At 40.9% G+C, this 21852-nt stretch overlaps 1 protein-coding gene across 3 annotated transcripts in view; it reads right to left on the bottom strand.

Moving 5' to 3' along the window:
• Supt3h (SPT3 homolog, SAGA and STAGA complex component) overlaps positions 1-21852 on the bottom strand; it is a 332054-nt gene that overhangs the window by 64283 nt on the left and 245919 nt on the right. For all 3 annotated transcript variants that reach the window (XM_021186140.3, XM_021186139.3, XM_085832580.1), the window contains 5 exons: positions 19538-19613; positions 16100-16212; positions 14708-14815; positions 11503-11673; positions 4231-4341 (listed from right to left, as the gene is read on the bottom strand). In XM_021186140.3, the coding sequence (XP_021041799.1) occupies positions 4231-4341; positions 11503-11673; positions 14708-14815; positions 16100-16212; positions 19538-19613 (579 nt within the window). The remainder of the gene's footprint in view (positions 1-4230; positions 4342-11502; positions 11674-14707; positions 14816-16099; positions 16213-19537; positions 19614-21852) is intronic.

The following is a 21852-nucleotide window of genomic DNA, read 5'->3' on the forward strand; positions in this document are numbered from 1 at the left end:
ATGGTTTCTGAAAGACAATACAGACTCTAGGCTGGCTTCCTTTTCTCTTTTTTTCTCCTTTCCATTGATAGCATGTCTAGATGATAAAGGTTCATCAGGTATGAGTATTTAACTATTAAGTGCTTACCTACCTAATTAGCCTTAAATATGATCATTTGTGTTTGGGGTTGGACCAGGAATGCAAAATATGAGTCAAAGCCAGCAACAGAGTCCCTAACTTCTCTACTGGAAAACCTCAAGACTGTATAAGTGTTTAAATTGGAATTGACAGCAACCTATAGGCGAGACTCTGAACTTCTGGAGCCAGAGAAGGAACTCAAAACCACCTCCCTGGTACTCCACCAGGGACCAGGCCCAAATATCACCTTGAATGCACCTGGGCAAATTCAGAGTCTGACACCAGGCTCTCTCATGATCTCTGCCAATAATCAGTCAAAATCTTTCCAGATCTGGAGCCTACTCCCCATACTGGGCCCATGCCCAGAATAGCAAGTGACTCCAACCAGTAGGAAAGCCTACCCAGGTGCCAGGGAGACTTCACATCTGAATGACACATGGGTTCTGAATTTTCTCTTCTCACAGCTTGAGGTCATGCAGAGGCAGCATGTGGGGGTGTAACGTTCAATTCGTGAATACACAGCTTAGGAGACTTGGTTTAAATCAAATTATAATTACAGCACCAGCCAGGAAAACAAGGCATGATTTTTTTCTCTGAATATTTTTCTTACCTAGCATATGACCTTAAATATATGTTGGGCATCATAAGAACACAATAAGAACATAAGAACATCATAAGTCTTGGTGTTGTAAATTCTAAATTTATAACAGTTCACTTCTTGTTGTAAAATTAACAGTGCAACCATATCAGTAAGTTAAATACCAATTCAACAATTTGTATTTGTTGAGTAAAGCATGTAATACTGTATTGGAAAAAGCCAAGTCTCTTTCTATGAAGTTATTTTGATAATTCCAGTATTCTGTGGAGTGTTCCCATGTTTGAACGACTATCACTTTTGTGCTGCCTCAAATGTCCTGTTGCTGAGAATACACACACACACACACACACACACACACACACACACACACACACACACCTTTAAAGCAGCCCAGCTACGTTGGGTAAATGACTAAATTAATGTGAGATGCTGACTACCACCACAAAATAAAGGTCCAGAAAAACCAATCACTGTGGATGTTAGAGGAAAACTACCAGTTTCTGGTAACACCAGGAGGTTTCAAGATGGACCCGAACAATTTCTTGTTAACAAACTCCCTGACTTCCTCAGGTAAGTTACTGATGCAGGGACCAAGTAAACTGACAGTTCTCTTCCTCCTCTCAACCTTGCTGAAGACACCTACCGAGCAGATATGAAACACCAGCTCCATTTGGAAATACAGAATCCTACAGAGCAGGAAAAAAGTATGAGTAATGAACTCATCTGCATAGTGGCTGGGGGGACGGAGTGTGAAGGTGACAGCTAAGTGCCAGCAACTAAGACACTTGGAAGGACAGTGAGCAGAAAGGAGATTTTAGAGAAGGTTCCCTAAAATGACACCTAGTAGTCATACAATACACCAAATACCATAAGGAAAAATTAATCCAATGCAAAACACAAGGGAAAGAACCCACAACGACTCTTCAAAACGAATGGAACGAAGGGGTGTCTGCTTCATTCATTGAGTTTTTTGGTGTTATACACACACAGCGCAGACGGCTGTTACAAAGCCGTTCATGAGCCCTCTTGGATGGTGTTGTTATATGTGTGTGTCCTTCATGTCCAAACTGAGACTTTGTGTTACTGCTTTTATAATCTCAGAGTGCAGTAGGTTGTTACAAATGTACTTTAGGCTGATACCCAGATGAACTTACAGAGACCGTTACAGCAGGCATGAGACCTGCCCAGGTTCCAACCAGACACAAGCCCAGTGCCGAGAGTAAGCAGACATAGAGCATCACCTCAAACCAAGAAGCGCTTTCCGACCGATGCCTGCTGGGCGAGGGACAGTAAGTGTCTTCCAATGGAGTGTCACTGGGTATATCACCCACACTCCCAGGAAGGCCCCATGCCCAGGAACAGTTAGTCAACAGGAAACAGACTCCATGACTTTTGGGTGTGATTTTTTTTTTTGTCTTATTCATTTTGTTTTGATCTTAATTTTTTGTATTATCTCCCTCCCTCTTCTGAGAGAGAGAAAGGGGGTTGTTGGTGGGGAGAGCCAGGGAGGAGAGAGTTGGGGAAGGCAAAAGAATATGATCAAAATATATTGTATGAAAAAATTCAATAAAAATTAAAAAAAAATAAACATTAGCCAAGGTTCAGATGTAGCTCAAAGCAGCTGTTGTCTAGTGAACACACAGCACTACTCTTGACCACTCTAATGAGGCCATAGGAAAGTGCTGAACCACGATGCCTGTGGGAAGCAGGGCAGGTGACCCACAGCCTGGATGCTCACTCTCAGCCACCATCAGAGCTGACGAGGAACTTCACAGGAAGCAAAGACCCCGGCTCACCGCAGAGGTGAAGACACCTCACCTCAGCTGCAAAGTCTGCTCTCTCCCCAGAGGCCTAAGGAACAGCCCCGTCTTCAAAGTGGACATGCCAAGTCTGTTTTGTGTGAGTCACAGAATCGGGTAGACGGTTTCATGGTATAATTATAACACATAAGTCTGCCTTTTAAAATGAACACCTATCTCCTTAAGTTGAGCTGATGTGCAGGCTATGTATGTCAGCACCATGGCCATCCTAGCACGCACAGATGGCCCTGGCTGTAGGAAATACAGTAACTCTGCTCTGTAATGTCCACGCACAATCCCTACAGGTATTTTAACTTGCTGCAGCAGTGACCCCCTTGAAGCTGCAGAACCCAGGTGGCCAGGCAGTGGTTAGCTTCCTGAACACTGCAGGCTGTGTCCTAAATCTCCATGCAGAGGCTGAGAAGGTTTACCTCCACGGTCACCTAGTTTCAAGCACAGCTCATAGAAGGAAAGACTGAAAATAGTTTATATCAAACCAGCGCTACAGATTTAAAAGCCGGACAAACTGTCCACTCGGTGTGATGACCAATTCCCATGTGTAATGCCTACATCTGTTTTAGCTTCTCCTAATATCCAAGTAGAAAAACACATTATCCCCTTAGCTTATGAAGGATCAGGTAACTTTCTGTGGAGCTAGAGCATAAGACAATACAATGCCATATGTAAGCATGACTATAGACTAACTAGATAACTGTACCCCTAGAAGCAAGCTCCCTTAGTTGTCTTAAATGCTGAGGCACAATCACAGCTCTAAGAAGAGTATGGGCCACAAAAGGCTTTTCAGCATACCCCAAAACACCTTGCAAGTACATGACAGAGCTCATCCTGTGATGACTGCAAATATATTCTACATTGTCATTCCATGCAGGCATGTGCACACACACACACACACATACACACACACACACACACACACACACACACACACACATATCAGAGTTTTTGGGATGGTATATTATTCAGCTTTATAAGAGAATAAAATCTCAACACACTACAATACAGATGAACCTTGAAAACTATGCACATCAAGCCCCCTATTTCTTGGAAGCAGAGAGGGAGTTGGGCACACTTCCATTAATATAAATAAAGATATAGGCAAGCCTATAAGATGAGCATTCACTTAGAACTCACACCCAAACACACTCACTCTTAAGGCTGCTGAAATGTTAAGTCTTCAGCTCTCCATTAAAAACAAGCCCTGATTATAAGCCTTCAAATTATTTAAAGATGTGAAAGCCTGTCTGCAGTTGAGCCCTGTTCAAAGCCAGCACAGAAATCATTTCTTCTTCTTCCAACTCAAAGTATGTTTAGGAAAAGGACATCTGATAGAAGTGGCCGTGCCAGTCTAACCGACTCTAAATACAAAATGCTTCTAGCAACGTTTGGATACATATAATTTGACAAAAAAGTTTTGTAAACTTAAGCTTTGAAAAAATAGAAACTATAAGCTCCAACAAAAAGCTTAATATGTAATTGAAAGAAAATAATATTTTGTAGAAAAAAGTTGCCCTTCCAAAAAGAGACAAAAATGACTAACTTTTATTTCCCAAGAGAATTATGCTACTTTTATACAACAAAATTACAGCCGCCACAAATTGCTTTCAACAATTCCATCGCTTCTTCATTTGACCACTTGAAAATCAAGATTCTTTCAGATTATAAATATAACTTTTTATAACTCTGTTATTACGCACTGTGAATGGGGAGAGAGGGCCAATCTTGTGGCCGTAGCGTCGAATGGCCTCTCTGATGTGGCAGGGCTGGATGGCATCGCTGTGAGCCTCGACACCACAGGCCGCAGTGCTCTGGGACAGAAAAACACATAAATTGTTACTAAATCAAAAACACACAACAGAACTACAGTGTATAAAATATGAAAATAAACCTTTTATAAAATGGACCATTTTCCCCTTAGGATGCGCATCACTGTCGCCATATACTTCATCTAGAAAGAAAGTTCCATTAACAAATCAAAGATGACCTTCCCATGACCCTGGCAGAGCAGACCCACCAAATGCAGTTTTTATGCCTCCAATATTTCACCCAAGCTTGCATGTCAGGTAGGAGAGCACAGCCACTTGTGTGCTGGTGAAAAGTGTCACGGGGACTTGTTGCAAGACCTACAGGAAGCTCTTTCTTTTTTGGAAAAAAAAAAAAACCTTAAACATTTATTATTATAAATGCTCCTTGAGAGATTCTTGGGCATATTTCTGAAATGACTTGAGTCGTGAATTTAAAATGAAAAATATAAACTGGCCACATATTTGTCATATTGGTGACTGTCATAGAAGACCATTTCATTTGATTTCTAATATCTTAGGTGTCCTGGGGATAAAGTAAAATAAAGCCTTCCTATTTTATCCTGTCTATGAAAGGTATGCTTGAAATCACAAAAAGACACAGAAAGAAAGAGATTTTGAACAATGAGAACATTACTACAAACTCAAGGAACTATATATGTACAGCAATTTTACCTTTAGGAAATTTCTTAATGATGTATTTACACGAGTACAAAATCATATGTATAAACACACACAGGAGTTAATCTACTGCTGCTTGGGTTGATAACCAAAGGCTTATCAGTAGAACTGGACAAATAAAATATGACACAGGCATTTGACAACAGAGGTGACAGACACCCTATGGAGGCCTTCTGGAATCATTTTCACACTGCCATTCCTAAGATATGTTATATGAAAAATGACAAGACGCTGGGTTGCTGCTTATCGAGAAGGAAGACTGTATCCGTTTAAACATGGGCCGTCTCTGTGTGGGTTCAGTGACTATAAACCCGGGGCTCTCCTGCATGCTAAGTGGCTGGCTAGGAGATGGGAAAGAAGAATATCTGCTAGTTCTCCAAGATGAACCTAAAGAAGACTTAACACGTAAAACAAACCGACTCTTGACTATTTGTAACAGAGTTGAGACAAGCTGATCAGAAGCCATGGGGCATCTCTCTCTAGCTCTCCTGTGTCCACATCAACAAGGACTAAGATAACTTCTTAACCTCACTTTAACAATGATATAAAAGAATACAGTATTTGAGTGTTCCTCAATTCTCAGTCCATCTCACTTCACTCTTGGAATATACACAAATAAAGTGCAAACGCTGGCCCCCAGATGAAGGCAACGCCTCTTTCTCCAGAATGTCCATCTTTAGAATGTCCATCTCCCACATCTGCCTGCACAGCCCATGACTGTCAAGGAGGTGGCAGCACCATCTCCACTGTGGGAACATATGTGAGTACTGAGCTGAATTTAGACTGTATAGAGAAAATCTTCCAGTAGGAACTCAAAAGGAAGAAACAGACACCCAGGTCAACATCCTATGTGCTAAGTGAAGTCCTAAGCCCTTCCTAAGTACAATTCCCCTGTAGTATTCCCCTAAACTCACTGTTTCCTTTTTGCAAATTGGATTTAGTTTTATTTCTTAACTTGTGCTAAAGGCAAGAGTTCTGCCAAGTTCACCAACAAATTTGGTTCTGTTTGTACAAGGTTTTGCTCTGAATCTCTTAACTTTGCAATGGCCATCAGACAGGACCTGGGAATACTCAAGTAGTGACTATATGGTCTGAACCTGCCTGTCTGCTCCAGATTTCTGTGCTGAGACCTTAATGTCCAATGGCTTAGGAGGTAATACAGTTATGAGGGTGGAGCCCTCACTCCTGCTCCTATGTGAGTTCAGATGACTCTGCATGAAACCATATGTACACATTCACTAGTCAATGAATTTGCCGGCACCTTAAATTTGGATTCTCTAGCCTTTGGAATGTGAAAAACACATTTCTCTTGTTTTAAGCCATTAGGTTTATAGCATTTCATTGTAGTAGCCTAAATGGACTATGGCAGAACATAGGTTAAAAATGACCTCTCTGGCCGGGTGGTGGTGGCGCATGCCTTTAGTCCCAGCACTAAGTTCGAGGCCAGCCTGGTCTACAAAGTGAGTTCCAGGACAGCCAGGGCTATACAGAGAAACCCTGTCTCGAAAATAAAAACAAAACAAAACAAAACAAAAAAAAACCTCTCCTTACTAATTAAAAAATTACTTATTTTTATTTTATATGTATAGGTGTTTTGTTTTCATAGTCTGTGCCCCACAAGCTTGCAGTGCTAGAAGAAGCCAGAAGGGGGTGCCAGACTCTCTGAAACTGGAGTTAGTGGCCATGTGTTGCTGAGGTTTGAACCTAGTTCTCTGCAAGACTAGCCAGCGCTCTTAACCACTGAGTCATCTCCAACCCTTCTGACTGCTATTTGTAAATGTGGAAACAATATACACTGAATCATTCTATTCTTTTAAAAAATGAAGTTAACTTTACCTTTATAAAAATTGTAAACATACTTTTTGTGAAAACGCCATTAAACTTTCCATTTTATCAAGTACATGCTCACCTGCCATTATCAGTAGTTGCTAGCATTAGCGTGAATGAAGTCACCATGTGCATTTCTACAGCGTCTTGGTTTGCCCATTCAGTTCATTGAAAAAGAGACTTGGAACTTAAAGTTTATATTCCTCGTAATGTTTTCCCATTTCAACATGGACCTTATATCAATATCCAGTTTCTTACCAAGGTGCTTAGGGTCTGTTCACATTAAAGATTTATTCCACATTTAGAAATTATAATAATTCAGTAGTGTTTCTAGTATTTTCTAACCTTCTTCAAAGTTGTTTAGGAAGAATAACACTGAAGGTATTTGTTCTCTGTTACCAAGAATTGTGTATATGCCACAAAAACATGAGGAGTGTTAGATTTATTTATTTGTTCATTTTCCCATTCTCATCATCCCCATATTTTAGATACTGCCCATTTCCAAGAGAGAAATCTGCATACTTTGAGAGATACAAAATACTGTTGCCTCCATAGCATTAGCAGAGGTGTCTGTGGGCTCAACGCTGAGGCTTTACCTCCTTCAGGGCTGTGGTGGTAAAGCCACATGTCACGTCTTCTTCCTTGTGGCCGCATTCATACGCCAACTGTGTATTTTTTCATGTCTTATGTTTCTTCACCCAGGGACCGATGCCAAACAGAGGGAGTCCTTCACATTCCCCAACTGACTCTCGTCCTCCCTCAGTCTCGTTAGTTACTACTGCACAGATCCCTGAGCAGTTTGAAATCTCAACTGTGGTAGATGGAAATCATTAATATATAAAAACTTCTGTTGGCCCTGGATCGCTAGAGGTGTCTGTGCCTGTGGCTGTTCTGACTCTTCAAAGATGAAAAGCTCTGGACAAGGTGAAAAATGTCCTGTTGTTTCTCAAGCTTCCTCTTCTTAAGAGTGACTCAGGGTTTAAGGCCTGAGTCTCAGGCAACTGTTTCTTATTCTCCCTCCACCTACACTGGTCCATGAGATCTTATGTTACATTTGAACTCTCCTGAAAAGAGGCAGGGTGAAAGCTTTGGGTCCCCATGTCCATCCACCAACCATGTAGCCTCTATCAGGTCCTTTCCCTGGGCTGCTGTGCTCATGAATCTCTCAGATTCTCATCCTGTTGAGATTTGAGGCCAAGGTGGATACACTTTGGCCCAAAGTCATAGTATACATAGCATAATTTTCTCATCTCAGTTTAGGGAGATGGTTATGGTTAGAATGATAATTCTATATAATTAGGAAAAGTTTTTCTTGAATTACAGATATTGAAACTGGCAAAGATAGGAAGGAATCACTGAATTTAAAAATTCAAATATTTTAAACCTTTCCAGTGTTTGCTCCATTTAATAAATAAAAGTAAAGACAAAGAATATCTGCAAGGTTAGATAAACCACAGAGATGGCTAAATATCCAATCTTTTGATTTCTAGTATACAACGTTTAGAGTATATATTATTTGTAATTCACCCACTGAATATGACATTCTGTTTTTTTTTAACATGAGACATATTGTGAAAGATATACACATTATGAAACATTGCCTCACTAACATTAATTATAATTTTTGGTGAGCATGCAACTTTCACATTTTACAATATTCAAGAATTTTTTCATTTTTATTGGTTATTTTTTACATTTCAAATGTTATCCCCCTTCCCAGTTTCCCCTCCACAAGCCCCCTAACCCCTCCTCCCTCCCCCTGCCATCTTTAACTTTAGCCGATTTGCTGCACAAACTGTCTCTTGAAATTTATTCCTCTTCTCTGGTAATTCCACATCTCTGAGAGAATATATTATTTTTCCATATAAAGAACTGCACAATTATGCCACCATAACTGACGTTGAGAAATTTTCAGTGAGAAAATGATAACACATACAAGCAGCTGAATATAGAAAGTTCTGTGTAGATATATATAGAGAAATAATTAGTGATCTTAACATGAAAAATTATTAGTTCTAATATGAATGATTTCCACTTTAGGAGAAACCAGATACAGAGTAGAAAAGGCACTGAAATACTCCAAATTTAAGTTTTAATAAGATCAAGAAAGAAGTGTTTAAATATTCAAGGGAAAAAATTCTTAGAATTTCCAAAACGTATAAAGAATTATTCTGCATATGTATAATTATGAGGTTAACTATGGCTCATTTTCACATACTTTGGAAAGTATGTAGAGAACTGTGCAGCATAGGAGAGCAATGATATACATATGTTGATTTAGAATCTAAAACAGTGAATGCCAAGACAGTGGAATAGCAAAATTCAAATACTGAAAAACCAATAAATCAACCTAGATCCTATAGTGAAATATGTTTCAGGAATAAAAGAACAGATACTTTCAGAAAAAAGAAAACTAAACAAACCATCACTTGTCAGTCCTCCTCTAATCTTGAGTTGAACTGACAGAGATACCCCAAGGCTGAGAACAGCACAAGACTTTAAGGCAATAGTAGTTAAGATGGAAACACTGACGAATACCTCACAGATAAATCAGTGAAACAGTTGGAAGCCCTGAAAACAGTCATCTAGCTATGCAGCCACCTGACTTAGAACAAAGCTGTCATGGTTCTGAGTGCATCAAAACAGAGAATGCTGGGCTGGAGAGGCTGCTCAGTGCTTAGGAGCACTGCATGCTCTTCTAGAGGACCCAGGCTGGATTCCCAGCACCCATATGGCAGCTCACAAAGGTCTGAAGCTACAGTTCCTGGGGATCCCTCACCCATTTCTGGCCTTCGATGGCACTGCATGCATGTGATGCACACACAGACATACATGTGAGGAAAACCCACATGCACATAAAATAATTTTTAAAAAGTCCTGAATATGTTCTCACCTTATACAGTATATTGTATAATTTACTTTGCTCACATTGATAGAACTATATGTAAAATCTAAAGCCATAAAGCCTGCAGAAGGAGATGAGACTATCTATCATCATGTCCCCAGAGCTGGAAAAGAACGAATTAGACTTCATCAGAAATTCAACTTATCTTCATTAAAAGACATTATAAAGGGCCAGGCAGGTACAGTAGCACACACACAGCACTTGAGAGGCTGAGGCAGGAGGATCATGAGGTCAGCATGGGAGTCAAAGTGAAACCCTATCTTTCAAAAGGTACCATTGAGAAAATCAACTACGGTAAGCCACAAACTGAGAAAATGCACGAAAGCAGCAACCAACCTAGGACACATATAGAGCTCCCACCAGTTGGTACTATCCTCTCCCCCAACACAGTTCCTCACCACTGCACATGTATTAGAACTGTTAGGGTAAAACCACTGATAACAGCAGAGAGATGGGGATCCTGGACTGGGGGCTGGGGTGAGGGAGGTGTGGGGGGAGAGAGGAGCTGCAGAATGGGTAACAGAGTAACCAGATGGGTATAATAAATGTTGGCATAGTAATTACAGTAAAATGTCAACTGTACTTATAGAGTGTAGGTATAGTGTTCACACTAGAATTCTCTTAACTTTGCTTTTTTATTTTTTTCCTTGGATTTTCGAGACAGGGATCCTCTGTATAGCCCTGACTGTCCTGGAACTCACTTTGTAGACCAGGCTGGCCTCGAACTCAGAAATCCACCTGCCTCTGCCTCCGAAGTGCTGGGATTAAAGGCGTGTGCCACCACCGCCCAGCAACTTTGCCTTTTATAATAGAAAAAACCCAATATCTTGTTTTATGCATAGTGTTGACATACAGTTCAAAAATGGAGTCACATGAGATTTCTGAGTGTTTGTAAGAAAACTGCAAGAAACCAAGACAAGAGTCTTGTGACCTCAGTTACTTCAAAATCATGAAATTGTTCCTTGATTATGCTTTTGTGCCTCTCCCAGGTAAAGAGGACAGGAGTGAGTTTACTTCAGATTATTCATTACCACTGGTTACCATTATTTGTTTACATGCCTCAGAAAAACATGTTTTTGCCATGTACGACTTATCCACGACGGGCAGCGTTATTGTGGTTGTACACTTCTGTGATTCCTCTTAACCTTCCCAGAATAAATTGTCTGATGTTCTGAATAAAGTTAGCTATTGCATGAGACTTTGCTTTATCTCATTTATGAGGTTCATTCTCTCAGATCCTACCACCTTTAGAGTGGCAAACAGCATACAACAGTTCTTTCAGCTTGGACTATAATCCATTGACTATGGTATCTATAAGCTGGCTGCTGCTTACAGTTTTAGCTGTGCTGTGAGGGGAAAAAAAACCCATAGTACATTCTTCATTTCTCTAAAAAAATATTTCTGAGCCTCTCTCTAAACAAGAGAGAGAGAGAGAGAGAAGAGAAGAGAAGAGAAGAGAAGAGAAGAGAAGAGAAGAGAAGAGAAGAGAAGAGAAAAGAGAGAGAAAGAAAGAAGAAGAAGAGGGAGGAGGAGGAGGAGGAAGAGAAGGAGGAGAGAAGGAGGAAAGGAGGAGGAGAGAAGAAGAAGAAGAAGAAGAAGAAGAAGAAGAAGAAAGAGAGAGAGAGAGAGAGAGAGAGAGAGAGAGAGAGAGAGAGGAGGAAGGAAGGAAGGAAGGAAGGAAGGAAGGAAGGAAGGAAGGAAGGAAGGAAGGAAAGAAGGAAGGAAGGAAGACAGATAAAGAGAAAGGCACTGACCTTTTTCCTCTTCCGCTGCTTGGTTTTGGCAGTGTCTTGTCCTGTGCTCCCATTCCCCAAAGAACCAGCTGCAGCTCTACCTGAATGCTGTGATCCAGAAGAGGGAGCTGTTGGTGTAGGAGGAGGTGTGTTCTCAGGAGAGTCTGGGCTGGACTTCAAACAGGAGGACCCCTGTACAAACATAATATGGCTTTGAAATGAACTGATCTCCTAGCCACAGGAGACTGCCGTTTGTTTTTATACTATTTATAGCTTAAATATTTACTCTTATCTATTCCATAGAAATGGATGTCTTTCCCTTAAAGTTCTAGTCATAATACTTTTTAATCTAATTATTGAGACAAAAATAAAAATTCTTCAACCATTGCTTCTGCAAATTCTTTAACTCTGTAGGATACCCATATTTCTACCTGGACTTTTCCTGAAGAGTCTCATCTACACGCTCCGCGTTCTACTAATCACACTAATCATAGTTCTCTATATGGACCAACCATTCTCTATAATGCAGTGAAAGACTCTGCACACCCTTGACCAACTCAGGTACGAGTCTCAACAGTATTTCCACGATCAGACTGTACAGACACACCATCAAACAAGAAGGAATAAAGCTGATTTTGATTGAATATCTTTTGTCCCAAATGCTTGGGATCAGTTTTGTTTCATTCTAAGGAATTTTGAAAATATAGTTTGGAATATCTGTATAACTCCCAGGGATCATGTCTCCATGTGTGTAAACCATATGCTGAAAAAAGATCTAGAACATGTAGGACTTATACTTGCTAGTCTAGTGTCAGCGAGCCAAGCTTAGCAAGCTCAGTTCTGTAGGCAGTTAGTGTTAAGGATGATGCCTCTTTAGATGACTCCAGACAACCTGGTGACTAATTACGATACACTGTAATCCAACTGGTGTGGGATCTTCCAAAACCGTCTCTTTGAACTTACCACCCTATGGCCAAGATCCCTGAGCTAGTCTTTGATAATTCTAAGTAGTCTATACAACTAGAGTTTCCTATTAGATCTCTTTAATGAGTTTCTTAGTTTCCTCGGTTACCCTTTCCTATCCCTCTTTCAACTGTTCTTTTGCTGCTTCTGAGGCCAGAACATTTTTTCTCCCTCTCCCTCATCAGTTCTCATACCTTCAGCACTTTGATTCTGACTAGAGCGTTCACATGCACACAACACGGAGGCTTATTTTAATTCTCTTGGTTGCTGATTTGGGAGTCAATGTACACTAACTTGACTTCTATGCTTGTTCACATACTTGCTTGTTTGCTTTACAAATCATTTGATCTCCCTGGACCCAGCTCCTGTCATTCTCCAGATGTCCTGCTGGCCCATATTTGGCACAATCCTTCATGTTGGCTGCTGATTTGCAATGCTGATGAGTGAGGAGACAGCCTTAGCAGGGCATTATCTCTGTATTTTATCAGGTAATAAAAGGCAGGAAGGAAGACAGTCTCTATGAATGTCTACTTTGACTACCAGTCACAGGGGAGAGAGGGTGGCTGCCAGGCCAGGAAAAAGCTCGAGGCTGACACTGACAGTCTGTTAGGATGTTCTCTGAGACTCATGCTCCAACCTCCCAGAGAGCCCAGGAAACCCAGTACACATAGGACATTTTTTTTTCAACTGCTCTTTAGCTGGGAAGAGCGCCTGTGGTTGTTGAGCAGTTGCCCAGGGCGGCTCGGCCACCCTGGAGAACCAAGCAAGAGGGATGGGGATGTTGGGGTGTTTTCTGAGATTTGCAAGCAATCACTTGAATGTTAAGGGAAAACTAGGTTGTTATGTTCACAGTAAATTTCCTCAATTAGAAATGTTACAACAAATTTGTCTGATGTTAACGGAAAGCACACTATACACACTCTCATAAAGCATCAAAGACACTGCAAAGGGCGCTCTTTGACATCATAATTGGGGTTTGAAACATAAAGAAAATAAAGACTGTTTAATCAACTAAGTAAGCTTTAGGAACTTTTAAAAACATGGTGACTGATAATGATGTATGACCTTTTTAATGGGTATAAACACTTCAATCCCTACTTGGATTTCAAGCCAATGTGATTCTCCAAGGGCTATGAAAAGGAGTTGGGCTGACTTCTAGCTGGTTACTAAGATGCTATATGGGCATATGTTATAGTATAGTTCTACACCTCAGAGCAAAGAATTCATAACTTGGGGTCCATGGCGAGACCTTAGACTAACAGAATGGCTCTGAATGCAAAGATACACTAAGAAAGTTAAATAAAAATAAAAGCATGCCCAGAAAGGGATTTACAGGATTTCTCAGACACCCAAAGAGATCCTTGGCAAAAAACAAATCCCAAGTACATCTTAGAAACTATTTGAGCTACCACCCTCACCCACGGACAGTAACAGGAAGTAGACTGTGCTACTAAATGGCCTTTGCGGTGTTCAGGTTATACATTTCAGTCAACTGGTTCTAAACTCACTCTTATAATTATACATGCAGATGTGAGCCTAACCCTTCTTCTCTATGGTCATTATCATGAATGACAGGAAAGTGCTGTTTTTGTTATTAAGAAACTCAAATATTGGCAAATGTATTCAACATGTTCGGCTTCATTTCTGGTTGTCAGGCACATAGTGTTAGTAGAGAATATTTTAGAAACTGAAAGTGGTGCATAGTTATGTAAAAGGTTATACCTGGTGAGATTTTCTAGTTCCTACAGAAAATTTCCTATCTGTACAAAATAGATCTGACAAGAGGATCCGATCATCAAACTGAAAATATATGGGGCTGTGGCAATATAAATTGTTGAAATAAACTGGCACATGAAATGCAAAGTTATGAATAATTGATAGGAATTATTACATGATAATCTTCCTTCCAGTTCTCTCTAAAGTCTCTGTATCTCTTGCATGGTAAGTAAGAATTGTGCCATTGATCTACAGCCCCACCCCAGTTCTTCTCTTTACATGTTTCAATGTAAGACATGTTCTGCAACCATCCATTTGTCAGTTAAGGGTTAAGAAAGACAATGGGGCCAAAGGGTGAAAAAGGTCATCATATCAAGTGGTTCCTCAGATGGGCACAGCAAATTCTCAATAATTATTTGTGCCAATGGCCAATGCATTAAGAGTCCCCAAGTAAAGGCCGTGCAATCCCACATAATCAGTGCAAAGTCCTAATGTAAACAAGTAACAGCAGCACAGATGCGCTCTCGCCAGATTCTCTGATACTCACCTCAGCAGAGTTGTGGTACTGAATGAAGGTTGCAGAAATGGCATGGCTGAAGGGGTCCCCTGCCTTGGACACCATATCTTGCCTCACTAGAAGAGCCAGATCCACCAGCTGAGGAAGAGGTTAACAGATATAAAGTCACATAGCTGGAAATAACCATCAGTGTCACAGAAGAGGCACTCAGTAGCATGCTCAGGATGGTACTGATAGTAATACTGCCTCCCATCCATTTTGGACATGAGCACAGCCTCTCACTGACTAACTGAACTAACTCTCACTGGCAACTGAACTAACTCACAATCACAAATGACATGTTTGATTTTCTAAGGGAGTAGTTTTCAAACTTCATTTTGTTATCAATAGTAGCATTTTAAATATGGATTTCTGGGCTATGAGCCCTAAGATTCTAGGCTAGTCTAGGATTTTCATTCTCAAAAGGGGCTAACAAGAAGCTGATCCTCCCGCCGGGCATGGTGGCACACACCTTTAATCCCAGCACTTGGGGAGGCAGCGGCAGGCGGATTTCTGAGTTCGAGGCCAGCCTGGTCTACAAAGTGAGTTCCAGGACGGCCAGGGCTACACAGAGAAACCTTGTTTCAAAAAAACCAAAAAAAAAAAAAAAAAAAGAGGCTGATCCTGTGGCCTAGAGACCATACCCAGAGTGAGCTACACCTGGAGTACCATGATCCTATACCTGCTTATTTCCAGAGATCAGAGGGCTTCACAGACTTTGAAAGTCACTTGTTTCAAAGTTCAGAAATAAGCTTTTGAACAAGTCCCTTGAGGATGTAAGAGTTCAACATGGAATTCCATAACTAGTTAGGATAAAGTTGAAGGAACAGATGTTTTACATACATTTGTATTAATTCACTAAGAATTTTATACATGCAAACAATATATTTAGTTTACTTCCAACTTTTCTAACTCCTCCCAGATCTACTCCCTCCTTTCTCTCCCCATCTTTGTTTTATTAACCCCAGCCTCCTGGGAGTGGGGCCACCCACTGGAGCATGTTTAACCTATTGGGACCATAACCTTAAATAAAACTGTTTCTCCCCTTCCTTAGACACCATCAATAACTCTTCAGGGAGGGGTGGGGCATGTGAGTCCCTCCACACTTCAAGCTGGAATGTAAACTAGATTAAGTCTGTGTGGGTCTAGACACAGGAGTCTTTAAAAAAGCAAAATTACAAAACATATTAAAAGCTTACAGCCCTGAGAGCTAGTGATACAAAGGAGCATAATTGGATTAAATTCTAGAATTTATGATGTGTCTCAGAAGAAAATGTTTGGGGTTCTCATTCCAGCTGGAGTAGCAGGTGGAATCAAAAGGCAGCCCATGGTCGCAGGGGTGGAGACCAGTGGGAGCAGCTGCACCGACAGCAGAGACTGTACCTGGGCCACTGTTTCATATGCCAGATATGCCAGGATTTCCATAGCTATGACATTGGGCTTTATCTCCATGCTGCTGCAGTCCAGCCAGTCTCGGAATTTGGAAGCTTTTTTGGCTATTAATTAAAAAGAAAATAGAAGTTTTAACTTTAAGTATGTTTTAGCCTTCACATGACCATCAGAAATTGGAAATTTTATCCTGAAACCTGCACAGAAGAAATAACACCCATAGAAGTAATGTTTAGAAAGTTTTTTTTAACATCTAAATTTTTTAGTCCCAAGAAAGCCAAGTTGGAACCTTTGGTTATGAAGGAATACAATGGATCTTTTCTCTCTGTGGTGGATTGTATGGTTGGTGCGTTACGCCCTCTCACCTCACCGTCTCTCTACGGTGGATGGCATGTTTACACCATACACTTTCATCATCGGGTGTCTTACAGTGCTTCGGAATATGTTACCATTGGCCAGAGTTTTAGTTACCATCATATTTTATTGTTGAAATAAAATTCTGGAAGAAAAAGTTGTGATGAAGGAAGACAGAAAGAAACTGCATTTCCAATCCTTCTCAAAACTGTGAACTACTAAAATTGTGAACTGAGAATTAAACAAACCATTGCTAGCCTGAGATAACCCATAGCTATGTCTTTGCTGACTATGGAGATGTCCAAATTCTTAGGCCTAACTCTCTAAACCAAACTTTCTGCCCTTCTGGCCCAGAGCTGCGAGCTGGCCTTCAGCTAGCTCGTTGTTCTCATCTGCTCCCACCCTACCCATCACCTCCTAAACGCCAATCCTGAGCATCCAAGGAAAAGGTTCTTACATGGTGGATGGAAATGGCCACATTTATTTCATGTGTGTACAGAATTCTCAGACCATGGTATAAGTTCTTTGCTAGCAGAGAACATGCTTCAAATTCTTGGACATTGGGTAATCAGACCATGCATACATGAAGCCAGGCCGCACACAGTCCTCTCATGAAATGCCTGTACCTGCCCTGAGTTAACAGTCTGATTGGACTTCTGTAGACATTACTAATTTCACTAGTAATTGAGAAGGGCAGAGAGTATAGATTTTATCATATCTGTAAGGGAATCTTAAAAACAAAACATTGATTATCCTGTGACTAATGTGGCCTTACTGGTCTGTAAGTCTCACCAACTCAGAGCATGGTGTTTGGTTCTGGTCAGAATTCTCATGCACTCCACATACAGGAGAGTTCCTTTAAATAAAGCACAGAGGACATGAGGCCTTGCTATTGATGCTCATGTCCTAAGCTGTCAAATGTGGCAGAATGATGATAATCCCCCTCAAAGCCCCCTCTCTAAAGTAACCAGTCTTCAGATCTCTGACATGCAGCATTCCATCTAGCCAGCAAGCTGGAGCGGCTCACAAACGCTTGTTCAACATCTGTGGAATACTTCTCAAGTTCAGGTTAAAGAGGCAGCAATTTGGCACGATCAATAAAATGGGCCTTCTTCCTCTATTGCCCCATGACAGAGCACTAGGAACACAGAGGCACACAGTGACTACTTTAAGCAACCTGCTTTTAAGGTAAGAAAAGGATCGTTATTAGTTTTCAGCCCTGCCCCATGAGTGAGAGAATTAGCAATGTCTTTGCAAGAGTGTGAGCACTCAGACTGTAGAGATGTAAGTCCCTACTGTTTTCCCAGAAAATAAAATGCCTGCTGTTAACAGACTCACCATGTCTATAGCAAATAAACAAATGACTAAACAAAAATATTTTTAGTGAAATGCTAGAGTTTATTCTTTATATTTTTTTTAACACCTGTTTGTCTGTGAGGGTTATGGCAGTATGTGTACATGTGCCCCAGTGTGCTCGTGGAGGTCACTCAGTGTTCATAGCACCACTGATCGCAGAAACTGCCATGAACAGATACTTAAGAAGGCAGGTCACAGTTCCCACATCCTGGGAATTCATCAGGAGGAGAAGACTGCCCAGAGCCACACTCTCCACCTGCACAGGGACGCCTCCTGTTGTAGGAGCAGAGTCTCCTGCCCAGGTTCCATGATGAAGCTCTCATGGACACTATATGAGCAAATATTCTTAAATGACAAAATCTTTTCTTCCCACAGAAAAGAAAATTATACATAATATGCTACTTATTCTGTAATTTTATCAGACGGAGAAACTATTATGTTCCATCCACTATAGTTTTTCATTGTGAATAACACAACAGAAAAGAAATAACAAAACCCAGTTTTCAAACAAAAGATGCACGACAAGACCAAGACCATCAGTTGCAACAGCACTTCCATTTTTTTCTTGTGAATTTTAGTTTAAAATATGATTTAAAAAATTGTTCAACTGCACTAAATGCTACTTTATGAACTGGAGATTTATGCTTATAAAATACTTGAATGCCGTATTTAAGCCCCAAAATTACCATACAAAACCCTCTCATTTGCTGAAATTGCCATGATCTGAAGTGTCATTTACTTAATGCTTCACAGATGTCCTATGCCAAGTTGTTAGTTAGATTGGAAAATATATTTGTTTTTAAGAAAAAAATCTTCCAAAACATGTTTTCTTATATTCTACTGATGCTTGCATGGGGCAGTATGATTTGAAATGTGTCATTTATCTGCACTTCATGATCTAAAAGGCTGTTCTCATTTTCTTTCTCCAAATCAAATACATGGTTATCGTGACCACACAGTTGCTTTTCATTTAAAGACATCATTGTTTCTATAACTTCTCAGATGAGGGTCATGTGTGACTGTGTCATAGTTTTAAATGGACTCTTCATTGCACTTTCTTTTGACCTTTACCGCAAGAGTCCTAGTCATCGCAGGGCTGATACAGTCTGGCCCATAGTTAGGGTCTCAAGTGCTTTTCCCAGCTGCTGTTCAGTGAGGGAAGACCCCGGTTTCACTGTGAGGTGAGGTCACTCCCATGGCAGAAGCACTGACTCATGGCTCTGACTAGCACTTAGTGCATGCTGCAGTAGGAGGCTGAGGACAACGGGAAGTGCATGACTGAGAAGCCACTGTGTGGGAACATGAGTGTGCATAAAAGTGAGGATGGGGCTTATAGTGAACATTGGAGGCTTTTAAATGTCATGACTACTAATGTCACTATGGGTTAAGTGCAGTCAGCAATACTGTATTTCAGTAAGTAAGCATGACCAGGAAATGGGAAAGTAAGAAAAAAGTGACTGCTCTGATTACAGAGGCCGTGAGAATAGTTCCATGGCTGCCTCTGAGTGCATATGCTCCAACTTTCTGACCACGGTTAACTGTGTAGCAGGAGAGTACAGTGAGGTCTTCAGGCTCCCCTGCACAGACACTGTTTCTGGAATGACGGTAAGGATGCATGCACTGAATACACTAGTTTCTAAGAAACAGAGAGCGTGTCACAATCTAGCACACCTGGAACACAATTCCTCACACATCTGTTAGTGAAGTTAAATGTGTACTCACAGAAACTTAACTGTCGGCTTTCACAGAATTCTGCATATTGAGCTGAATCCATAGTACGAGTCTGTCTTTCTGCTCTCTAATGGAAAATAAATAAATAAATAAATAAAACAACCAACCAACCCCAAGTTTTTAAAGAAATAGACTCTTAACATACATTTCCAGAGTAGATATTTAGGCTTTTTGTACCATTTTCTTGATCTAAGAGAGCAGTCAAGTCTGGTGACAGACATGAAATATGTTACATAACCATGATAAATAATCAGAGCTGTGCTGGGGCTGGGGCTGGGGCCAGAGTCCATGGTAGACAGTGTACCATCCTTCCAGAGGACCTGAATTTGGTTCTCAGTGCTCACATCTGGTGAATCACAAACAACTGTAATTCCAGCTCCAAGGGATCAGAGGCCCTCTTCTGGCCTCCGCTGGCTCTGTGTTCATGTACACACACATGTAATTGAAAGGAAAATACAAAAATACAAAGTAAAAGCTGGCAGTTGTGAAGTTTATTTCTTTTGGAAATAAAGCTTACAATACTTTCTGCTCTGTTGCTATTAAAGTTAAAACTCAAGGACTTAGCCAACACACTTCTAATGTGTTCTATTTATCCATCCTTTAAAAACAAAAGCAAACACTGTGGGGAGGAGAAGGCAGACATCGAAACCATTATTAACTATCACCGTCTATCTGCTTTACAGTGTGGTGTGGCGACATGAAAACGGGAGTCAATGCCTGAGATCCATATATCCCCCTCAGAACACAGTGCCAGAGTTAACAGTCTTCTCAATTACAAAGAAAATAAGGGGAAAGGTAAACACAACACAGCTCCTTTAATCTGCATCCACAGATGATTCACAGCTTGGGCTAGCTGCACTCGTGGCTTTCCTGATCCAGTCCAGCAGATGTTTGCTCCTACACTGTCTCACAGAGGTAGCATAATTATACTTCACCCATGGTTTGGTGGCAAAGGCTACGACCGCTTCCGCTTCCTTGGTAAGGGAAGCAGTTTGAGATGACACAGCCTGGTACTTCTTGGAAGGGGAGTCTGACTAGTACCAGCAAAAGAAAAAAGAAAAAAGAAAAAAGAAAAAAGAAAAAAGAAAAAAAAATCCCTGAGATTTTAGTTTTTCTGCAGTGGAAGGACTTTCTGTAAATGTTCTTTCTCACAGCTGTGGATATCGTCAACATAGTATTTCTAATGGCCATGTCATTTTTCCTTTCTTGTCTGATGTGAGTTGCATTGTCGGTTGGTTTACAGGTTTGTCACCTGAGGTGCTTCTTAGGGCAGAAAAGACAGATGAGGGAAGGGCAAGGAAAAAGGGAGCACCTACTGGTGGGGATCCTTAAGAACAAGGTTCTTCTTGACTCCGCCTCCTCTCCTCTCCTCTTCTACCTTTTGATCCCTCTTCTCCTTTCTTCCTTTCTCTCCAATAATATATCCTGACAAACACATGGACACAAATCTAGACTTTTCTTGATCATTTGCCTGCTTGATTAAAGTGTAATTTCTGAGTATACATCAGCAAGTATTTTACATAGGTAACATGTGTACACACACACACACACACACACACACACCTCTATGTGTGATTTAGTTTCTCATATCTACCTATTTATTCGCATGTAGAATGTGTATGGGGTGTGTGCTGGCACATACATGTCTGCAGCCAGCAGCCATCAGCCAACAACTTTGGGTGCTGGTCTCAGGTGTCTTCCACCTTTAGTTTGTGAGAGTTCTCTTCCAGAACTTCCCTACACAGTTCTGGCTGGCTGACCTAGGAGCTTGCAGGGATTTGCCTGTTGCTACCTTCCATCCTCCCATCCTGCCCATGCTGGGATTACTGGCACACCCAACCAGGCCCAGATTTTCCCTGGGCAGGTCCTTAGACTTGCATAGCAGTAACTTGCCAAATGAGCTATCTCCCTAGCCACTGGTCTCTTGTTTTACTGTGATATGACTCAATCAATAACTGTTTGCTGATGGAAAATAAAGAGCAAACATGTGTTTTCATGTTCTGAACAAACATAGTAGGTTACTGATGTGTTTATTTAAACACATATCATACTGATAACACTGTACCATTCATATGTATTTATGTAAGCATGTGCGTGTGTGCTTCTGTGTGTGATTATAGTGAGAACCTGTCATGTTCGAATTTTTAAGTCCTGGAAACATAGCTGGCACATAGTAAACAAGCAATGGGCAGTGTGAGTGAACAAATGCAACTCTTCTATTGCAGAGGGCAGGGATGTACCCAGCCCTCAGCAGCAGGACTCCTACACTCTCTGCTTTGCTACCCTGGAGCCAGCCACCATATCCC

Source organism: Mus caroli, unplaced genomic scaffold, assembly GCF_978045245.1.
Source record: "Mus caroli unplaced genomic scaffold, Mus_caroli_1 scaffold_18, whole genome shotgun sequence".
Lineage (NCBI taxonomy): Eukaryota > Metazoa > Chordata > Mammalia > Rodentia > Muridae > Mus > Mus caroli.